An 18,695-nucleotide genomic window follows, 5' to 3' on the forward strand; every position below is an offset into this window, starting at 1 on the left:
GTGCGGGCCCTGGGCAGATGGGTCCTGCTGGCCCACCTGAGGTGTAGCTTTGGACTGGTTTGATTGTATTTAACAAACACATACTGTTCATATGCGCCCGGAGCTGTTTGAATTGTTTTACAAATAGTAACTCATTTAATCCTTCCAAAAACCCTAGGGTATAATACAATTATTATGACCATCTCTTAGATGAGGAAACTGGGGCCCAGAGAGGTTAAATAACTTTTTCAAGGTCACACAGCTAGAATCCAACACAGCTGGTGTTAAAACAGGCAGGCAAGTTCCAAAGTCCGGGTCAGCAGCCACTGCACCACTGCACCACTGCACCACTGCACCAGGCGGCTCTCCTCGGAGGGATGTTGACAGGGGCTCAGGGCCAGGGATCAGGAGATTTGGGCTTGAGCTCTGGCTCTAAGGTAGGTTTTCTGTGTGATCTTGGACAAATTCTGTTTTCTTATCTGTAAAGAGGGAACTGTAATGTCCACTTCAGAAAGTTGTTGGCAGGATTGAAGACAGCACCATTTGAAAAACGTAAATCATGTAATGGAGCGCCTCTACAGTCCTGGGCCACAGCAGGCCTCCCTGAAAACCAGTTTCTTCCTTTTATCCCACCAAGATGGGTTAACTCAGCATTTTATTTCCCAAAGTACATTCTTTGGCATACCAAAAATGGCCCAAGGGAAAAAGGGGGCTGAGGGGTGAGGTCTGAGGACAGTTGAGTTTCTGAGATACTGCAAATGGTAGCTCCTGTCCAGGGCACCCCGAGGCTCGGCAGACATTTTCCCGTCTGGGTCACCTTCTCAATCTCAGGGAAGCTTGGGGGTACCGATGGACAGTGTTCCAGACTCCTGCTCCTGGTGCATTTGCTTCTCTGTTTTGCACACTTGCACAAAAGACTGGCAAAGCATGTCAGTCGATTACAGTTTCGAGAAGTCCTGCAGGCAAGGCAGCTGTTAAACTTTGTGGAACCCAGGGCTTCTCTGCCTCCTGCGATGCCCAGGCTCTCCCGGAGCATGTATTATTATCCTATGAAAATACTGATTTGGCTGGTCCTCACCCTCATACATGGGGCTAGACCAGGCACCCTCTCACAGGGCTTCCTCTCCGCTTTGGGAGGGATGACAAGGCAGGGATCTTGGCTGAGCTGCCTCTGCCTTCTCCCCTGCTCCTCGTATTCTGGCCCTGGTCCCCTCTGCTGGAGAGTCCATATTAATGTTTAATCCCTTCTGTTCCTTCCCAGGGGCTCAGCAGGGCAACAAGATACCCCCAAGCTGAGCAATTGTTAACCTCGATTTCCCACCCAAACCTCCCTGGCTGGGGCTCAGAGCATTCTCAGAGAGCAGTGATGGGTGGCCAGTAACACAGGACAATCATTAACATCACCACCCCCTGCCTGCCCACCCCCAGAACAGCCACCATGTTAAGGGGCTAGACCCAGAGCCAGGAGGGTTTCTAGCTCCTCATTCACGGTAGGAGCTCACCTTGTCCAAGATGAGTGAGGCACATCTGGGAGAACTGGGGGGACTTTGTTCTCCAAAGGACTCCCCAAATCTGTCCACATTGTCCCAGGAACCACCTTCTACATTTGTTTGCTTCTTGATTTGTTTTGGACATCAACCCATTGAAACCTACAAGGCTGGATAGCACTGGGTAAGGGGACTGAGACTTGGAGAGAAAGAGGGATTTGCCCAAGGGCACAGAGCAAGACAGCCACAGAGCTGAGGGTTTGAATTCAGATCTCGTACCTCTTGATTGGAGAGGCACCTGGGGTGAGTGACGAGTGCCTGGCATATCGGAAGTGCTCGATAATCAGCATCCTTTGGCCTCCCGTTGTCCAGGTCATGGAAAGGGAGCTCTCGCCACCAAAGCTGTTTGCCATTTCTCCTCTTTTCCTGTCATCCTCACCAGGCTTAGCCATGGGGAAATAGATGAGGTAAGGGCACATCTGCGGGAGGGGCTTGATCTGGAAAGGAAGTTAAGTAGCTGGCTCATCCATTCACCTATTCCTTCTTCATTCAAACAAATCATTACCGAATGCTTACTATGTGCCTGGTGTCTTCCATGCCTTAAAACACTGTCACCTCCTTAGAGAGGCCTTCTCTGGCCCCCGCATCTGATGTAGTTGCTCTTGACCCACTGCTCTTTATCACACGACCCTCACCTTCATTCCTTTTACCCTCTCTCCCTCCCTCAATCCATCTATCCTGCTTCCTCCATCTCTCTCTTTTTCTTTCTTTCTCCTCCTCCCCCTTTCCTTTTCTTTCACTATTGTGCCCCCAAACAACTGTCTGGCATTTAGTAGGCACTCAACATTTGATGATTGAAAGAATGAGCAATCCAATGAATTAATGAATAAGAGCATTTTTGCCTCCTAGTCTAGCCCTGCTAAAAAGAACTTCCAAACTTCCTACCCAACCTTGCAGATCAGATCCTTGAGGCTACCAGCCTGCTACTGTTTTAACCAGCCCCATCCTCTGGTCCTCATGCAAGCACTGAAGCAGATGGTTCTGAAAAGGCAGGCGATGTCCTCCTGTGCACTGGCTGGGCTCCCACATCAGACTTCAGCCTGCAAGTCTGCCTCGTCCTGTCTGAGGGACAGGGCCAGTCAGGCTGATCCCCTGCCAAGGACCAGTGCTCACACCTTTGCCTCAGGAACCAACATTCACGTCCAGATTCTTATAACTCTTTCTCAGAATCTAGACTCTTCCAACATCAAGTGGGTAGATGCCCCGGAGTTCTTCCGGAGCAATGGTTTCCCAAACACAACTGCACATCAGATTCAACCAAGGAGCCTGTTAACTACAGATCCTTGGGCCCAGCCCAGACATACAGAATCAGAATCTCTGGTCATAGGGCCTAATAATCTATGTTTTTGTAAAACGTTCTTCATACTCTTTCATAGCTGGTCCAAGGGTAGGGATTCAGGACCCACAGTTTTAGAACTTTTTAGAACTCTTCAGAGTCTGATCAAAGCCTTTAAGTCTCTGCTGGAAAAACAAAAAACAAAAAACACCACCCAGAGTGTTGTTACAGTTTTACCAGGCATACGAAGGGGGCCCAGAGGGGAGCAGCAGTTTGCCCCAGACACAGCAGTTCAAGGACACAGTCAGCACCTGGTCTCTCAGCTCTGAGCACATGTTCTTTCCCCATTCAGATTTCTGTTCAATCTTTTCCAGGTCCCCATTTTTAATCAGTTATGAGAGGAAAGTAGCAGTTTTCTGATGCCCATTTTAGAGTTCTGGCAGGTAAAGGCAAGGAGAGTGTTCAGCTGACTTGCTCAGGGTCACTGAGTTGGCAAGCCTCCCCAGGGGTGCAGATGCCTACCCAGGGCTGCGGACACCAGACACCATCCCTTCTCTCTTCCAGGTGGCCCTGCTCAGAGCCCACGCCGGTGAGCACCTACTGCTCGGAGCCACCAAGCGCTCCATGATGTTCAAGGACGTTCTGCTTCTAGGTGAGGATGCTGCCTGCCTAGCGGGGGCTCCGCAGAGGGCATGCCCATGGGGGATTTCCACAGTGGTGTGCAGAGGCAAGGCAGATAGATCAAGAACGGCCCTGTCTTCTGTATTCTCAATTGGATCCTGCACCTTGGATGCAAGGAAACATGGACTTGAGGAATTAAATTCCCCAGCAGTAAAGTTGGAGCACAGTCAGGGTTAGCCCTGGAATAATCTGCGTATTCTGGCATGCTTGCTGGAGTAGGAGCAAGAGGCAGTCGGGAATGGCACAAACCCCAGCCTGTGTCACCTACACCTTCACAGCGTGTTTGTTTATTATTTTAAATGCTTGTATAGGGCACATCACAGGCCCTAGTCTGAGTACTTTACAAATACTAACTCCTTTAATACGACAACCCTATGAAGTGAGCTCTATGATCTATCCCTATTTCATAGATGAAAAAATAGAGGCACAGAAAGTAATTTACCCAAATTTATCTGGCTAGTCAGTGGTAGAAGCAGGATTCAACCCAGGCAGTTAGTTCCAGAATCTCAACTCTTCTCCTTGATGCTTTTATGCCTCCCAAGTGGCCCTTGAATGTCATCAGTCTTGTGGGTCTGTTGTCACGTTGGAGAATGGAACTTGGGTGATGTGAAAGGGGTCATAGGAAGTCAGGCTCCAGGCCCAGTCCAATGACTTCAAGCAACTCATTCCTTTAACGTGGGCCTCAGCTTCTTCATCTGGAAAGTGGGCGTGGCAATCCCCACAGGGCCCCCCTCTCAGGGGCATCAGCTGCAATATAACTGCAGAGGGCGGAGCCTGGCCAAGGCTAGGGGAGAGGGGTGCACTGAAGCCTCTTCCCCATCCCCTCTTCTTCCTGACCCACCCAGGCAATGACTACATCGTCCCCCGGCACTGCCCGGAGCTGGCAGAGATGAGCCGGGTGTCCGTGCGCATCCTCGACGAGCTGGTACTGCCCTTTCAGGAGCTGCAGATCGATGACAACGAGTACGCCTGCCTCAAAGCCATCATCTTCTTCGACCCAGGTACACCCCACACCCCCACCCTCCCCTGCTGCTCCAGACCCTCTGTCAGACTTCTCCCACTGGGGTATGTTCCCTGAGCTTACAGCCTCATCTCCTTAGCACAGGAGAGGTCATTTTTCTTAGCTCCATTTAACAGATGAGGAGAATTAAGGCTCAAAGGGCTGATATGACTTAGTGGGACGCACTGACCCTGGGGGCTTGGTTTTTTTCTTTCTCTTCCTCCCTGCTTTCTTCTCCTACCTCCTATCATACTTCTTTTCTTTTTCTTGGAAGTTTTTTAATCAAAATAATATCTATACATACTTACAATGGAAGTAGTCCTCCCCACACCACTTTTCCCATCCAAAGCCTACTCCCCAGGGGGAACCACTTCCAATCCTTTTTACTGTTTCTTCTGGCAGTTACCTCTCTAGTGCTAAATAAAGTGCTCATCCTTCTATTTCTCGATTTAGCCGTTTTAGAACATATTTTCCCTCCTATGATAGTTGAGGATCGCACTTTTCTCTATCACCATTCCCATCTTTTCTCCCCCATCCTCCTAATACATTTTTCTTGCTATTTTAGTGTCTCTACTGATTGCCTTTATAATGTCACGTGCTTATGCTTTTCTTTGTTGTCCTCGCAACTGTAGGCAGTATCTCCTACGTTCCTTAGCAGGACAAAAAGATCACGCATCCCCAGTCTCCGCATTCCATCTACTGACTTCCCACCTGCATCTCACACAATGTCGTTGTAGCTGTGTCTTTGTGCAAAGCCTGATTTCATCGCACAATGTCCAGATGCCTGGGCTCCAAAGGCTTGCTTGAGTTCTTCCCTCCTTCCATGTTAGCGAGGACCTACTGTGTGCCAGGCAATGTCCTTAGTGCCAGGCCCTCCTTGCCTGGAGATCGCCTCCAGTAATAATAGTGATGAGGAGAAATGAATAGTGTTTATGGCGCCCTCACTAAGGCACCGTTCTAGACGCTTCCTGTGAATGATCTCACTTGTTACTTGCAACATGGTATCAGTGAGGCAGGAATTGTTATTATCTCCATTTTGCAGAAAAGAAAACTGAGGCACAGGGAGATTGATTAACTTGCCCAAGATCACACAACCAGGAAATGGCAGAGCTTGGATTTGAACTTCAGACTATCTAGCTCTCCAGCCCATATTCTTACCCACTACATGTTATTCCCTGATTCTTGAGGGGGTAAGATTTCTAGTCTCAGTTTCCTTGGGAGCCTGGGTGCTCGGCATGGGGCTGGATGGGTAGTAACTGCTCAGGAAAATGCGCAGGATTACTGATGCTGGCTTGGAGGGACAGGTGACCTCAGGCAGGGCTGAGCATGTAGGTGGTGCTCAATCAATGTTTATTGACTGAATGAAAGAATGCACAAACGTGGCCCAGGAGAGAGAGCCCTGGACTGGAAATGTGAAATTCTCTTTCTGCTACTTGTTTTATCCATAAAAAAGGAAATAAATGTATTACCTCCATGAAGGTTGAGGACTATTAGATGACTACTTGAATAACCCTCTAGGTTAAGGAGCTAGAATTTATCCATTGATTTTTTTTCATTCACTCATCCTTCCATCCAAGCACCCACCCCTTCATCTAGTTTTCTACTCATCTAGTTAACTATTCAATAAATATTGACTACACGTGGTTCTAGGTGGTGGGTTAAAAAGGACAAAAGAGATTTACAGCTGCCTACACAAAGCTCACAGTCTGGTGGAAGAGACAGTTACATCCCCTGTGGTCAGTAGTGATGGAAGAGCCACAGAAATTTGGGGACATAATGGGCAAATTCAGAGTGCAGACTTGGGAGGGTGGAATGGAGAAGGCTTCCTGGAGGAAGTGTAAACTAGGCTGAGACCCGAGGACGACACAGACAAGGGAATAGGGATGGAGGAAACTATTCTAAGGCAGCGGAAGCAGCGTGTGCTGAGGTCTGGATGCTGGGACTTTAACTGGGCGTCAGGGGCCCCAGTTCCACATCATGGATCTGCCAACAAGCAGCCTTGTGATCTGGGCCGAGTCCTTTCCTTGCTCTGTGCCTCAGTTTCCCCATCTGTAAAGTGGGAAGGTTGCAAGGTACCCTGTTGGGTGTTACTGAAGTCTTGTCCTTCATCCCCCATTCCCCTCTTTTAGTTCTGCATCTTAAGAAATGTGACAGAAACCTTCTGCCTGTGTCCAGGAAGCTATGACTTGTGCTAGTACACTCTGCTTTTTGAGGACACTGAATCCTCATCCCAGCACTGCTGAGGACTCCCTGTGTGACCTGGGCCACTGGATCCCCCTGTCAGGGCCCAAGGAGTCAGGGGACATGTGGGTCCTACCTCCCTAGGAGCTCCAGCTGGGCCCCGCTGCCCTCCCTGACACAATCCCTCCCGTTGCAGATGCCAAGGGGCTGAGTGACCCGGGCAAGATCAAGAGGCTGCGTTCCCAGGTGCAGGTGAGCCTGGAGGACTACATCAATGACCGCCAGTACGACTCCCGCGGCCGCTTTGGCGAGCTGCTGCTGCTGCTGCCCACCCTTCAGAGCATCACCTGGCAGATGATCGAGCAGATCCAGTTCATCAAGCTCTTTGGCATGGCCAAGATCGACAACCTGCTACAGGAGATGCTGCTGGGAGGTCAGTGTCGGGCCCAGGAGGGGCTGAGAGGTGAGCGGGGGTGGTCGGGGGGCGGGCGGGGGTGGGCGGGCCTTACTCTGACCTGGGTTCACCGCTTAGCTCCATCACTTCCCCACGCCGTAGCTTTGGGCAGATCCCTTTACCTCCCTGTTCTCATCAAGAAAATGGGGCCAATAGGCTGTTTATTCGGGCACTGAGAATCTAGCACATTCCCGTCACTGTTCTAAGTGCTGGAGGTTCAGCAGAGAACAAGATCTCTGTCCTCCTGGAGGTCATGTCTGAGCGTGTGTGCACGTGCCAGGGTGTATAAACCCTCATGGGAACAGATGAGACTCAAATATATAATAAAGAGGGCAACTACAGATTTTGAAATAACCAGGTAATATGATAGAGTATGACTGAAAAGTGGCTTCTTTAGCTAGGTTGGCTCAGGGAGACATCTCTGAAGTCTCTTATACTATGGACCTGATCAATGGGAGGAAAGAGAACAATTAAAAGCCAAGAGAGAAACATTCTAAGCAGGAGTAACTAGTGCAAAAGGCCCTGAAGCAGGAGAAGTTTGTGTGTTTGAGAGAGATAAGGTTGTGAAATGGGGGAGTCGTATGAGATGAAGATGGAGACCGGGCAGAAACCGAGTTACAAACTTAGCCTTGGATGCTCTGGTCAGAAATTTGCATTTTATCCTCACTGCAACTACTGTAAAAAAGAGTGAAAATCAGATGAACATTTTAAACAAAGTATCCTGATTGTTGGGTAGAAAGTGAATTTCAGGAGGGCAAAGTGGAGACAGGAGGCCCCTAAGAAATGTCACTATCTCCAACGAGGGGAAGGACAAGGAGGCTTGGACTAAGGCCTGACTGTAAACTTATTGGCATAGATAAACTTGAACATCTATTTGGAGGAAGAACCCACAGGATTAGCTGATTGATCAGATGTAGGCAGTGAGGGGAAGAGTCAAGGACAAAATCTACATTTTTGTTTTGAGGAACAGGAACGGTGATGGAGTAACTTAATGAGATGGAGAAGTTCGAGAAAAAAGAGTTTGAGGCTGGGGATGGTGGTGGTGGCGGTGAAGGTTGAACCAAGAGATCATTTTAGACCTGATTTAAGCTTGTGATGACTGTTAGATATCCCAGCTGAGTTATCAAGGAGACAGCTGGATGCCAGAGTCTGTTGCTCAAGTAAGTCCAAAGCTTAGGATGAAAGGCAGCTTTGTGGTGTTCTAGAAATTAGGTTCCACAGAAGGAGATGGAGGAAGACCAGCCGGGGGATAGAAGAAAAGCCAGGGAAGTCCCAGAATCCAAGAGAAAAGGGTGTTTTAAAGAGCACAGAGCATATAATGGTGTTAAATTCTACAGGAGGGGGAAGGTGGTGTCCACTGGACTGGCAGCATGGAGGCTCTTGGTGATTGTGCTGAGAGCAGTGTCAGAAGACCGTGGAAAGGGAAACCAGAATGGGGGTGTTATGCAGTGAGCGAGTTGGAAATTGAGTGAGGCAGCAAGAGTAGGCAACCCTTTGAAAATGTTCTGCTAAGAAGGGGAGCTCGGAGAGCTGAGGATGGTTGCAAGGGAATGACTATAATGATAGGCCATGGGATCTTGGCTGTACTAAAGGAGAAATAAAGATAGGTGATAGATAGTGAAAAGTCCTATCAGTGAACTGACAGCCTTAGTAGGGTTGGAGAACTTTTGCAGAGATGGTACTGGAGGAAGTGAGGTGGGAGGATAGGAGGCAGGATCCAAGTGAGGATGCTTGAACTTAAGACTGTGGAGGTGATGCAGTTCCTGGTGATGGTACAGCCAAGGGCGAGCTTTCTCAGCCTCAGCGGCTATTTGGGACTGGAGAATTCTTTCCTGTGGGGGCTGTTGTGTACCTTGTTTAGCCACATATGTGGTCTCTACCCATGAGATGCCAATAGCACTCCTCCAGTGGTGACAAACAGTCAGATGTTGTCAGGTGTGCCCTGAGAGGCCCAAATCACACCCAACTGAGAACCCCTGTCATATGGTGACTCATTTCATTTCTCATTTTGACCCTGTGACTATATAGGATCATAGTGAATCAGGTGTCATTGAGATCAGGATCAGGAAGGAGCTTGCACTCTGTTACCAGATAAACTTGAGTAAGACAATTCATCTTTCAGGGCCCAGTAATCTCATCTGTAGAATGGGTTAATAACGGTACCCAACTTACAGGATTGTTGTGAGGATTAAATTATGTCAAACATGAAAAGTGCCATGAAAACATCAGCCAGCGCATAATAGGTTTTCAATAATGATAGCTGTCATTGTAACATGTATACTTTAGAGGCCCATTGCAAGCCCTAAAATTCCATCATTGTCATGTTAGTGACCATAGCCTATTACCAAGCCATACCCCATATATATGGTATTATCATTCTCTGACACAATTTTTAAAGCAGTTACTGTGTTCCAGATACTTTGCTAGGAACTCAAAGAAAAATATATCTGTAATTGTAATGCTCACAGAGAGAAGAAATGGTTGTTCCCCAAGGATGGGTTACAGATAAATAACTATGGGAATTCCAAGGAAGGAGAGGTTTACTTTCCCACTGGAGTGGGGAGAATCAGGAGAGACTTCCCAAGGGAGGAGATACATGAGCTGGAATTTGAACTTGTGGACACTGCAGGTGGGCGGTGGGGTGGAGAAGGTCTCTTTAGTGGAAGAAACGTATGAGCAAAAGCATAGAGCTAGGAAAGTACAGGGGACACACAGATGCTGTAAGCAGGTCATTTGGGCTAAAGGTGGGGGGATGAGGCTTAATGGTGAATTGGGACCAAATGATTGAAGGACTTACAAACCAAGGAGCTTTGAGAGCCACTGATTAAATCCATTATATTAACATGCAATCAATACACTACTTGTTGCAATATTTAAATGATCTCACAGCTTCTTTACAAGCTCCTTGTTTCTTTCAAATCACCTTTGTTCTCTGGGTTTGTTGGTCCTCTCAATACCTTCATGAAGCCAATGGACAGGAGTGGAAGCCCCAGTTTACTAATCCAGAAATAGGAACCCAATAGGCACTGTTAATATTGGGTGGGCAGGTTGATTGGCCACATCTGAGGAAGATGGGGCCTCAAGGCCTATGATCCTTATCCCAGACTCTCCATCCCCACTGAGTACCTCATCTACCTGCAGGGTCCTCCAGTGATGCACCTCATGCCCATCACCCTCTGCACCCTCATCTGATGCAGGAACACATGGGCACCAACGTCATTGTTGCCAACACGATGCCTGCTCACCTCAGCAACGGACAGATGTGTGAGTGGCCCCGACCCAGGGGGCAGGCAGGTGGGCAACTTGGGCTCTACCCAGGAAGGGGTGATTTGGGGCCTAAGGGGGAAATCTGGAGAAGGTTGGATATAGAAGATGAGGCATGGGATAAAACAGTTCTCTGTGCTCTGGGCTCAGGAAAGAGGGGTGAGACTATCCATTTATTAAGGCTATATATTCACTGAAGGAAGCTGTCCTTGGGATGAGGCAGTCCATTAGATGAGGTTGTCCATGGGGTGAAGATGTCCACTGGGGTGAGAACTCCACTAGGCTGATGCTGTCCTCTAGGTAAACTGTTCACTGAAGTAAGGCTGCCCAATTGGGCAAGGCTACCCATTAAATAACTGGGTGAGACTATTCATTGGGTGAGGACCTCCACTGGGCTAGACTGTCCTCTGAGGTGAAATCTCACAAGAGTGAGTTTGTCACTGGGCAAAGTTCTTCAAAGAGTAAGATTATCATTGGGATAAGGTGGTCCACTAAAATGAGGTTGCATTTCATTGAGACTGTTCTTTGGGAAAGTTGGCCATTGAATAAAGTTGGCCAAGTGGGTCATAGTCAAAATCACTTTCTGAATTTGTAGTGGGGTTGGAACCATTAGTTTCTGATACTCATCTACCTAAATATCAAAGAAATGGTATTTTTCAAGCCAGTTAGCCAGACGCTTGGGTCTCATCTACTGCTGCTCCTTTCCTCTAAGAAAGGCTGTTCCTGTCACTTGTCCCATATCCTTGGGGAGAGTCATACTTGGGCCCTGGTTTAGGAGAAGCAGCCCACGTCTCCATATCAAGTGGTGGAGGAGATGGGGTTTGTAAGGACTTGGACAAAAGTTTCTGACCACAGACCATGGCCCAGCCACAGCCTTCCAGACTTCATATAACTTAGACTTTGTGATCTGGGACTCAGAAGGTTTGAACTGTAGGAGACCTCAGAGATTGTCCAGTCTAATTCTCTCATTCTATAGAAGGGGAAACAAAGTCTCGGAGAGGGGGAAGAACTTTTCCAGGGCTCTTCGTTTACTCCCTAGAGGGCTGGAATTCTGAGCAGCCCCCTTCTGTCTCTCTATCCCTCCAGCCACCCCTGAGACTCCACAGCCCTCGCCGCCAGGTGGCTCGGGGTCTGAGCCCTACAAGCTCCTGCCAGGGGCCATCGCCACAATCGTCAAGCCCCCCTCCGCAATCCCACAGCCGGCCATCACCAAGCAGGAAGTCATCTAGCAAGTCACTGGGGGGCAGGGGCTCTGCTGGCCCCCCAGCCCCCTCAGAGAGCCCCTGATGGCCATTTGGTCACCGTAAAGAGAGCTGTGACAACAGGGCCAGTCCCAGAGCAGTAACGGAAAGGGTGAGGGCGCTGGAACTTGGGCTGTGGGTCATGTCCCATGGCCACCTTTCTCCACCTGCTCTGGATGACAGGGCTGTGACTCGGGGAGACCCTAGCTGGAAAATCCTCTGCTGCCTTGGACAACTGTTCTCTTGCCGAAGCCACCGCCTTCCCCTCATCCTTCACCCCAACTTCTTCACACCCAAAGGACTGCTGCCTGGAGACAACACAGGACTTTGCTTAAACATGGCTCCTTCCCCACTCAGACTGGTCCTTCACCCCTAGTCCTGCCATAGTGTCAGACACAGAGCCCATCTAAACTGGGTCAGAGGGTGGCACCTTAGCCATCCATCCCTGTTCTGCTGCCCCAACCACCAGTGCTCTTCTCTACTTGCCACTGTCACCTGCCTCAGCCATCCTAACTTCTCCAAAGCCACCTCTCCAAAGGCTGAGGAAGACTCGCTAGCCACTCCCCCAGTCATCCCGGGAACACTTTAAAAGCACTGACTGGGGCTTCGTGCAGTGTAGGAGACTATTGAGAAGGAAGATGCTGTTTGGCCTCTAACCCAAGGCTCTTTCCTTCTTCAGGGACTTGGGTGGATCCCCCGAGTCAGAGTGATGCTCCCTACAGGCTGCCAACCATGGGAGAACAATCCAGGGTGGACAGGTGCAACCGGGACCTGGAGGGAGGGCTGAGTGGTCAGAGAGAGCATCCAAAAAGGGGCAGACTATGCAGCAGGCCTTTAAGGAAGGGCTGGCTGCCAGCTGCTGGAGCACGTGAGGTAGGATGTTCCAAGGGAGAGCAAACATCCTGGGCAAGGCCTGGAGGTCAGAAGGAGGGCATGGAGGGAGGCAATGAAAGATGGGGCTGTCTGTATCAAAAGGGGCATGCTGGACAGCCTGGGGGCCTGGAATGCCAGACTGAGGCAATGTGACTTGGGTCCTTTGGCTGTGAGTAGCTGGGAAGGGATGTGCAGTGAGCTGAGCTTTCAGAAGCTGAAGACAGCAGCCCTATAGAGGTTGAAAGTTTGGGAGGGAGTGGGGAGATCAGGTGGTGCCTGATGATGTCATCTAGGTGAGAGAGATGAAGCTGGGGATGGAGAAGACAGATGCGTGAATCTCGGGTCAGGGTGATACCAAGGAGGAATTATCCCAGGGGGCCTGTCTCAAGCTTTTCCTCATTCCTGGCACTGTCTTAAGGCACTTGACATGCTTAAGGAGATGTCCTGTCATCGTTCCTATTACCCAGAGACCTTACTGGAGATGAAATTGAGATGCAAGAGGTTAAGTGCTTTTTCTGGAACTCACACAGCTAGCAAGTGACCAAGTCAGGACTTGATTCCAGGTCTGCCTGAATCAGGAGCTCTTAACCTCGGTGGCTGAACGTCTTCTCTGAAGAGGCCCTTCTGTCCTCACTGTGATTGAGTTGAGGGACTTCCTGCCCCCTTCACCAGCCTCAGAAGCCAAAGACTCATTCTTCCCAGGAGCCCTGCCCACACCCAGGACTAAGATTGCCTGAGGCTGCACTAAAGTCCAGTTAGGGTCCAGAATCCTGTTTGCTGTTAAACAAGGAGAATTCATGACTCCTGGACCCCTCTTCTCTCTTTACTCCCCAAGTCTGGGGAAGGGGCATTCAGTGGTCCATTGGGAGATGGACAAATGTGACCTGGCATTCTGGAGGTAGGATGGTTTGGGTTGGGGTAGGGAAGACAATAGAAGGCCTGGGTTTGAGACCTGCTCTGGGAGCGTCACTCAGGGTACATTCTGGAACCATTAAACCCCAGGAGGGAACAGCCTGAACCTCATCCATGCAGAATTTTGGACACTTTAGGTAAATTCTAGAAAACGCCGGTGGCCAGTGGGAATTAAAGAGATGAGTCCTGGACCGGAGCTGTGCTTAGGTAGCAGTGAACAGTTAGACTGGCTGCCTACCACCCACTCAGGGCTGACCCTTCTGAGTGGATGGGGGTAGCACCCCAATGCCTCCAAATTCCATCATTAGTGATTATTCCTTTTTGCGAAAGAGGCATGAAAGGTGTTGGCATATGTCTAAGAACAATCCCTACATCTCCAGTGCTGTCAGGATTGGGTTCTCCCACTCCATCAAGCCAAGTCCCCAGTCCCAGGAGAAGTCTGCTCAGAGTGCTCCAGCCTCCCTCAGCCACCTCTCACTCCTGAGGTGCTTCCCCAGAAATCCCAGCCTGGGTGCTCCGACTGGTCTGGGGCAAGGTAGGGAAGCTGGAATCATTCTGGTCATTGTCATTCCCACTCTTTGCTCCTCCCTCCACCCCGCTCCCTGCTCCCCTTATTGCCCAGGCCTCTGTCTGTCATGGGAGCAAAGCTGAGATAAAAATTTCCCATAGGGTGGGTGGGGTAGCAGTGACTAACGGTAGCAAGCTTCTGGGCCAGGTCAGTCCTCGGCCCCAAGTCAATCGCCCTGGAGGAGAAATCCATTCCACCTAAGTAATTTTATTGCAATGCAGGAAACACAAAACAAAGAGTATTTACTTGTCTGGTTCTAAACTGAGGACACAACACTGCATTGGAAAATCTTTTTTTTTTTTTTTTTTTTTTTAGCTACCTGAGTTGTGGTCCTGAAACATAAAATCTGACAAACTAAAAGAGTTGGGAGGGCATGCACAGACCTTATAATTCCTCCACTGGGACAACCCCTTCTCTAGGCAGCTCTCAGTAGCTTCCAGAATCCATATGGCTTTCCCAGGAGTGGACAAAGGGGAGCAGAGCGTCGGAAATGGACGCTCCTCGATTTCTTGTGATGACGAAGCCAAGTACTTTCGCCAAATCACTCTGTGATCCGCCCTGATTGTGATGAATTTTGAAATTCACACCAAGCAATCCTGGAAGTGGTCTGTGTCCCACCAGGCTGCTCAGCATCTTCCCATGGGTGTGAATGCCATCAGGTCCTGTGTGGGCCCCTTAGCCCCCGTCACTGCCGCCCAAGAGGGCAAAGAAGCAAAAACCATTTCTTACTCTTGTGTGTTTTAACAAAAGTTTATAAAACAAAATAAATGGCGCATATGTTTTCTAAGTCCTTGGATGGGTGTCTTTTCCTCCTTTCAGGTGTTAGAAATAAGAATGAGAACAGCCGGTTAGTTCTTTACGGTATGCAAAATGCTTTCATATCTGTTAGTACTTGTTAATCTTCACATCAAGGTAAGCAGGGTAGACATTATTACCTCCCACTTTACAAATGAGGAAACTGAAGCTCAGGGGAAGCGATTTTCCTTAAGAGGTGGGAATCGAAGTCTGGCCTCTTGATTCCAATTACTCGGTACGTAGAGAGAGTAAGGGGAGGGATAAGAGAGGAGGTGACGGAAAAGATAAGCAGAGTGGCCCCTTCTGCTTCCCAAAGGGAGGGGACAACAGTTCTGGCCTGGAAGTTGCACATCTTGTTGACCCTTCAGGTCACTCCACCTCTCTGAGCCTCATCTGTAAAACTGAAATGATCCTGCCCTCCGGGCGTGTTGTCGGGATTGGACTGAACGAGATGGTAGAAGCTAGGAGAGCTGCCGTGTATCTGAGGAGCGCAACGTGCCCACCGCTGGGCAGTGGGTGGGCGGTGACCCGTGAGTTTGGACTCTTCACCCAGCCCCTTTCTAGTGAGAAGCTCACCATTAAATTCTCCAGCCTCAAAAGCCCCCATTTGCTGTCTGCCTGATCCCCAGGTCCCTTCCACCAACCCCTGCGCCTTCCCTCCACTCACAAGCACCAGGAAGTTTTCCATAATGTCACAACGGAGGCCTTGTGCATGCCGCGGTCGGTGTGGACGTGGGGGTGGGGGCCCCAGGAGGCTATTGCAGTCTTCGAGTGTGCTTAATAAATCCATATCAAAACCATAAACCTGGGGCTGCCATAAATTCCTCTGGCCTTGGCTCCTCCACCTCATCAGCTCTTTGCCCCAGTTAATCTCAAATCTCCGCGTGGGTGGCCAGAGGCGCAAGTGTGCTTTCCATCTTAGTTGCAAAACAATATCAGCTTGGATGACAAAGAGCAAATCCCATTATCCCCATTTTAGACATGATGAAATTGACTGAGGTTCAGAGAGGTGAAGGAACTTGTTCAAGGCACAAAGCTAGTGAGCAGATGAGCTGGGACTTGAACCCATGCTTCTTCTACCAACCCATGTGGTCTCACTGAGAATTGGGAATTCTCCTCCCCTGCCCTACAAAGGTTGCTTCCCTAGCCGTGATACTAGATGTTTTTATCCCTTTATCCTATTGGGAGCCCCACTGCTCAATAAACAGGAAGGAGAAGTGGGAGGGACTCTGGGTGACAGGTTGTGTGAGGTTCCAAAGGAAGTTCCATGCAGTGTGAATGACCTATCATCCCAAACTGGTGGGCTCGCCCTACTTCCTCTTTTGTGGAACCCAGATCACCTTTGATCTAGATTTCTCGAATCAATGTGTCATATGTAAATTCTAAGACGTGATCTAAGAGACCTGAATCACAGGATCTCATGCAGCTGTTTGATGATGGTGGAGCTAAAACCAAATCCTATCCCAAAGGACTATATTTATTGACCTTTTCCTCTCTGCCAAACATTGCTGGACATGATTTACTCCCCACAACTTTCTGAGTCAAGTATTCTTCTCCTGTTTTACAAACAAGGAAGGGACTTGTCCAAGGTTCACAGCTGATGCAACAGCTGACATTCAAACACCCATTTACTCCAGCAGCCACCATGATGGGACAGGGAGGACGCTGATGACTCAGTCACTATGTGGTGAGCACAGAAGTAGTGTGAAACGTGGGAAGTTCATCATTTGACAAATGTCAGTGGGTAAAGCCCTGTGCCAGAGCATCCCGGGGGTGGTGGAGAAGCAATACTACAAGGTGCCTCCCTGTTAGAGTTTACAGTTTTCACTTGTAGAGGGAAAAGAAACAAGTAGTTAAATACTAAGAGCCAAAGGAGTGAGAGTGACAGCTGGGGCGATGTTAGTTTGAGGCAGGGTTGACTGCAGTCTGGGAAAATCTCACTTGCTGGAGAAGGATTCAGAGGCAACAGTGAGACGGAGAAGAGACAGAAGTACATTTATGGTTGAGGAGAGAGACCAAGTAGCAAGGCAGGGCAGACAGCAGCAAGCACAGCCCGTGGACGGGAGGGAGGATGGAGACCAGAGTTTCCCAGCCTGCAATCATACATGCCACCCAATCCTCTCCATACCCAGTACCACTGTATCTTCCCTTACCTACTATTTTTCTTTAAATCAATTCATAAACATTCTTTTTACACTGATCACTGACGTAAATGGAAAACCAGTATCACTTGCCATAAATAAGAGGTGATTGCAAAACTGGAGCAAAAAGAAAACAACATTCTTCAGGTGGAGCCAGATAGGACTGCCCAGGGAAAGTTCTAGGTGCTGTTGTGAAGGGATTCTGCAGACGTAATGAAGGCCCCAAACCAGATGACTTTGTGATACAGAGATTACTACGGTGGGCCTCCCCTAATCAGGCGAATCCTCAGAGGTGGGGCTGGGCTCTTCCTGGCAAATCAGATTAGAAGCAGGAGAAGGATTCGACATGAAGGAGATCCTCCATGGCTGGCTCTGAAGATGGAGGGGGCCACATGGCGAGGAATGTGAGCAGTCTCTAGAAGCTGAGAGTGACCCCAGCTGACAGCCAGCTGGAAAAAGGGGACCTCAATCTGACACCCATGAGGAATGGAATTCAGGCAACAACCTGAATGAGCTTAGAAGTGGATCTTTTCAGATCCTTCAGGTAGAAACACAGCCTTTGACTTCAGCTGTGTAAAACCCTGGGCAGACACCCCCATCACGCCATGCCCGACCATCTGACCAAACACTATGAAATATCAAATGGGTGTTGTTTTAAGGCCACTAAGTTTGGGGTACTTTGTTACACAGCATCGAAAACCAACACAGGTGGTGGTGGTGGGGAAAGGAGATCAGATTGGGATGTTTTGGAAGTCGCAATGCCACGACCTTGCTGATGGATTAAATGTGTGAAGGGAAGAAGAGGAGTAACCCTGGAGCTGATGGTGCTGACTACTGAAATGAGGAAGACTAGAACAGCTGTAGATTTGGAGGAGCTGTAGATTTGGGTTAGGAAGCAGAGTTCTGTTGGGGATGTTTTGCTTGAGGTGCCAGTTAAGCATCCAAGGAATCTTTGGATACACAAGCCTAGAGTTCAGGGAAAAGTTCAGCTAGAGAGAAAAAGTCCAAGTCACAAATATAGATGTGATCTAAAAGCCAAATGAGAATATTGCTCAGCAAGAAAAAGCAGTGAACTACTGATCAAGCAAGCTGGATCTCAAATGCATCATCATTCTGAGTGCAGAAGGTCAGACCCCGAAAGCTACATACGATACAACTCCACCTGTAAGATATTCCAGAAAGGGCAAAATTCTAGGGGCAGATGCTGTGGTTGCCAGGGGCTAGGGCTGGGGTCGGGGACATCGAGGAGGGGGCTTGGGGTGATGGGAATGGTCTGTATCTTGACTGTGGTGGTGCTTACATTACCATATACATTTGTTGAACTTGCAGAACCATACATTAAAAAAGGTGAGTTTCAAAATATGGAAATTATACCTTAATTAAAAAAAAAAAGCCAAATAGTTGCTTGTGCTCATTTAAAGAGGGAGTGTAGGCAACAGAGAGATGTAGGGGAGGACTTCACTCTGGGTCACTCCACCATCTGGGTTGGAAAGAGGGAGAGGAACCAAGAAGAGGTGAGAAGGGTATCGATCGTGAGGAAAAGGGAGTCAGGCAGCGTTGGTTGCGGGCCTACTATGTGTCAAGGGTGCTGCCACGCTCCTTGTCTTACATAACCAGCTCAGTGAGCTGGGAGGCAGGTTAAATGAACTGTCCTTGTTTTACAGATGAGAGGAAGTGACTTGCCTAGGGTCCACACAGACCTTTGGAGCAGTGTGCCCTGAACGCTATTGCCTGTTTGTTGAATGAATGAATGAATGAATATTACTGAGCTCCAGGTGCTGAG

At 49.0% G+C, this 18,695-nt stretch overlaps 1 protein-coding gene and 1 long non-coding RNA gene across 9 annotated transcripts in view; one reads left to right on the top strand and one right to left on the bottom strand.

Annotated features, from left to right (window-relative positions):
- The window catches only part of HNF4A (hepatocyte nuclear factor 4 alpha), a 57,239-nt gene extending 42,476 nt beyond the window's left edge, over nucleotides 1–14,763 (top strand). For 4 of the 7 annotated variants that reach the window (XM_032461210.1, XM_032461211.1, XM_014566701.2 and 1 more), the window contains 5 exons: nucleotides 3,367–3,454; nucleotides 4,329–4,484; nucleotides 6,861–7,127; nucleotides 10,260–10,412; nucleotides 11,469–14,763. In XM_032461210.1, the coding sequence (XP_032317101.1) occupies nucleotides 3,367–3,454; nucleotides 4,329–4,484; nucleotides 6,861–7,127; nucleotides 10,260–10,412; nucleotides 11,469–11,611 (807 nt within the window). In that variant the 3' untranslated portion in view covers nucleotides 11,612–14,763. The remainder of the gene's footprint in view (nucleotides 1–3,366; nucleotides 3,455–4,328; nucleotides 4,485–6,860; nucleotides 7,128–10,259; nucleotides 10,413–11,468) is intronic. The other 3 variants (XM_014566702.2, XM_006193504.3, XM_006193503.3) reach the window with 3 other exon arrangements.
- LOC116657815 overlaps nucleotides 1–18,695 on the bottom strand; it is a 44,935-nt gene that overhangs the window by 4,182 nt on the left and 22,058 nt on the right. The window contains exon 3 of one of the 2 annotated variants that reach the window (XR_004312943.1): nucleotides 1,843–1,963. The exons of the other annotated variant lie outside the window; for it this stretch is intronic. This is a non-coding gene — a long non-coding RNA (uncharacterized LOC116657815). Of the gene's footprint in view, nucleotides 1–1,842; nucleotides 1,964–18,695 lie in introns of those variants that run through there. 2 annotated transcript variants of the gene reach the window in all.

This window comes from Camelus ferus, chromosome 19, assembly GCF_009834535.1.
Source record: "Camelus ferus isolate YT-003-E chromosome 19, BCGSAC_Cfer_1.0, whole genome shotgun sequence".
NCBI lineage: Eukaryota > Metazoa > Chordata > Mammalia > Artiodactyla > Camelidae > Camelus > Camelus ferus.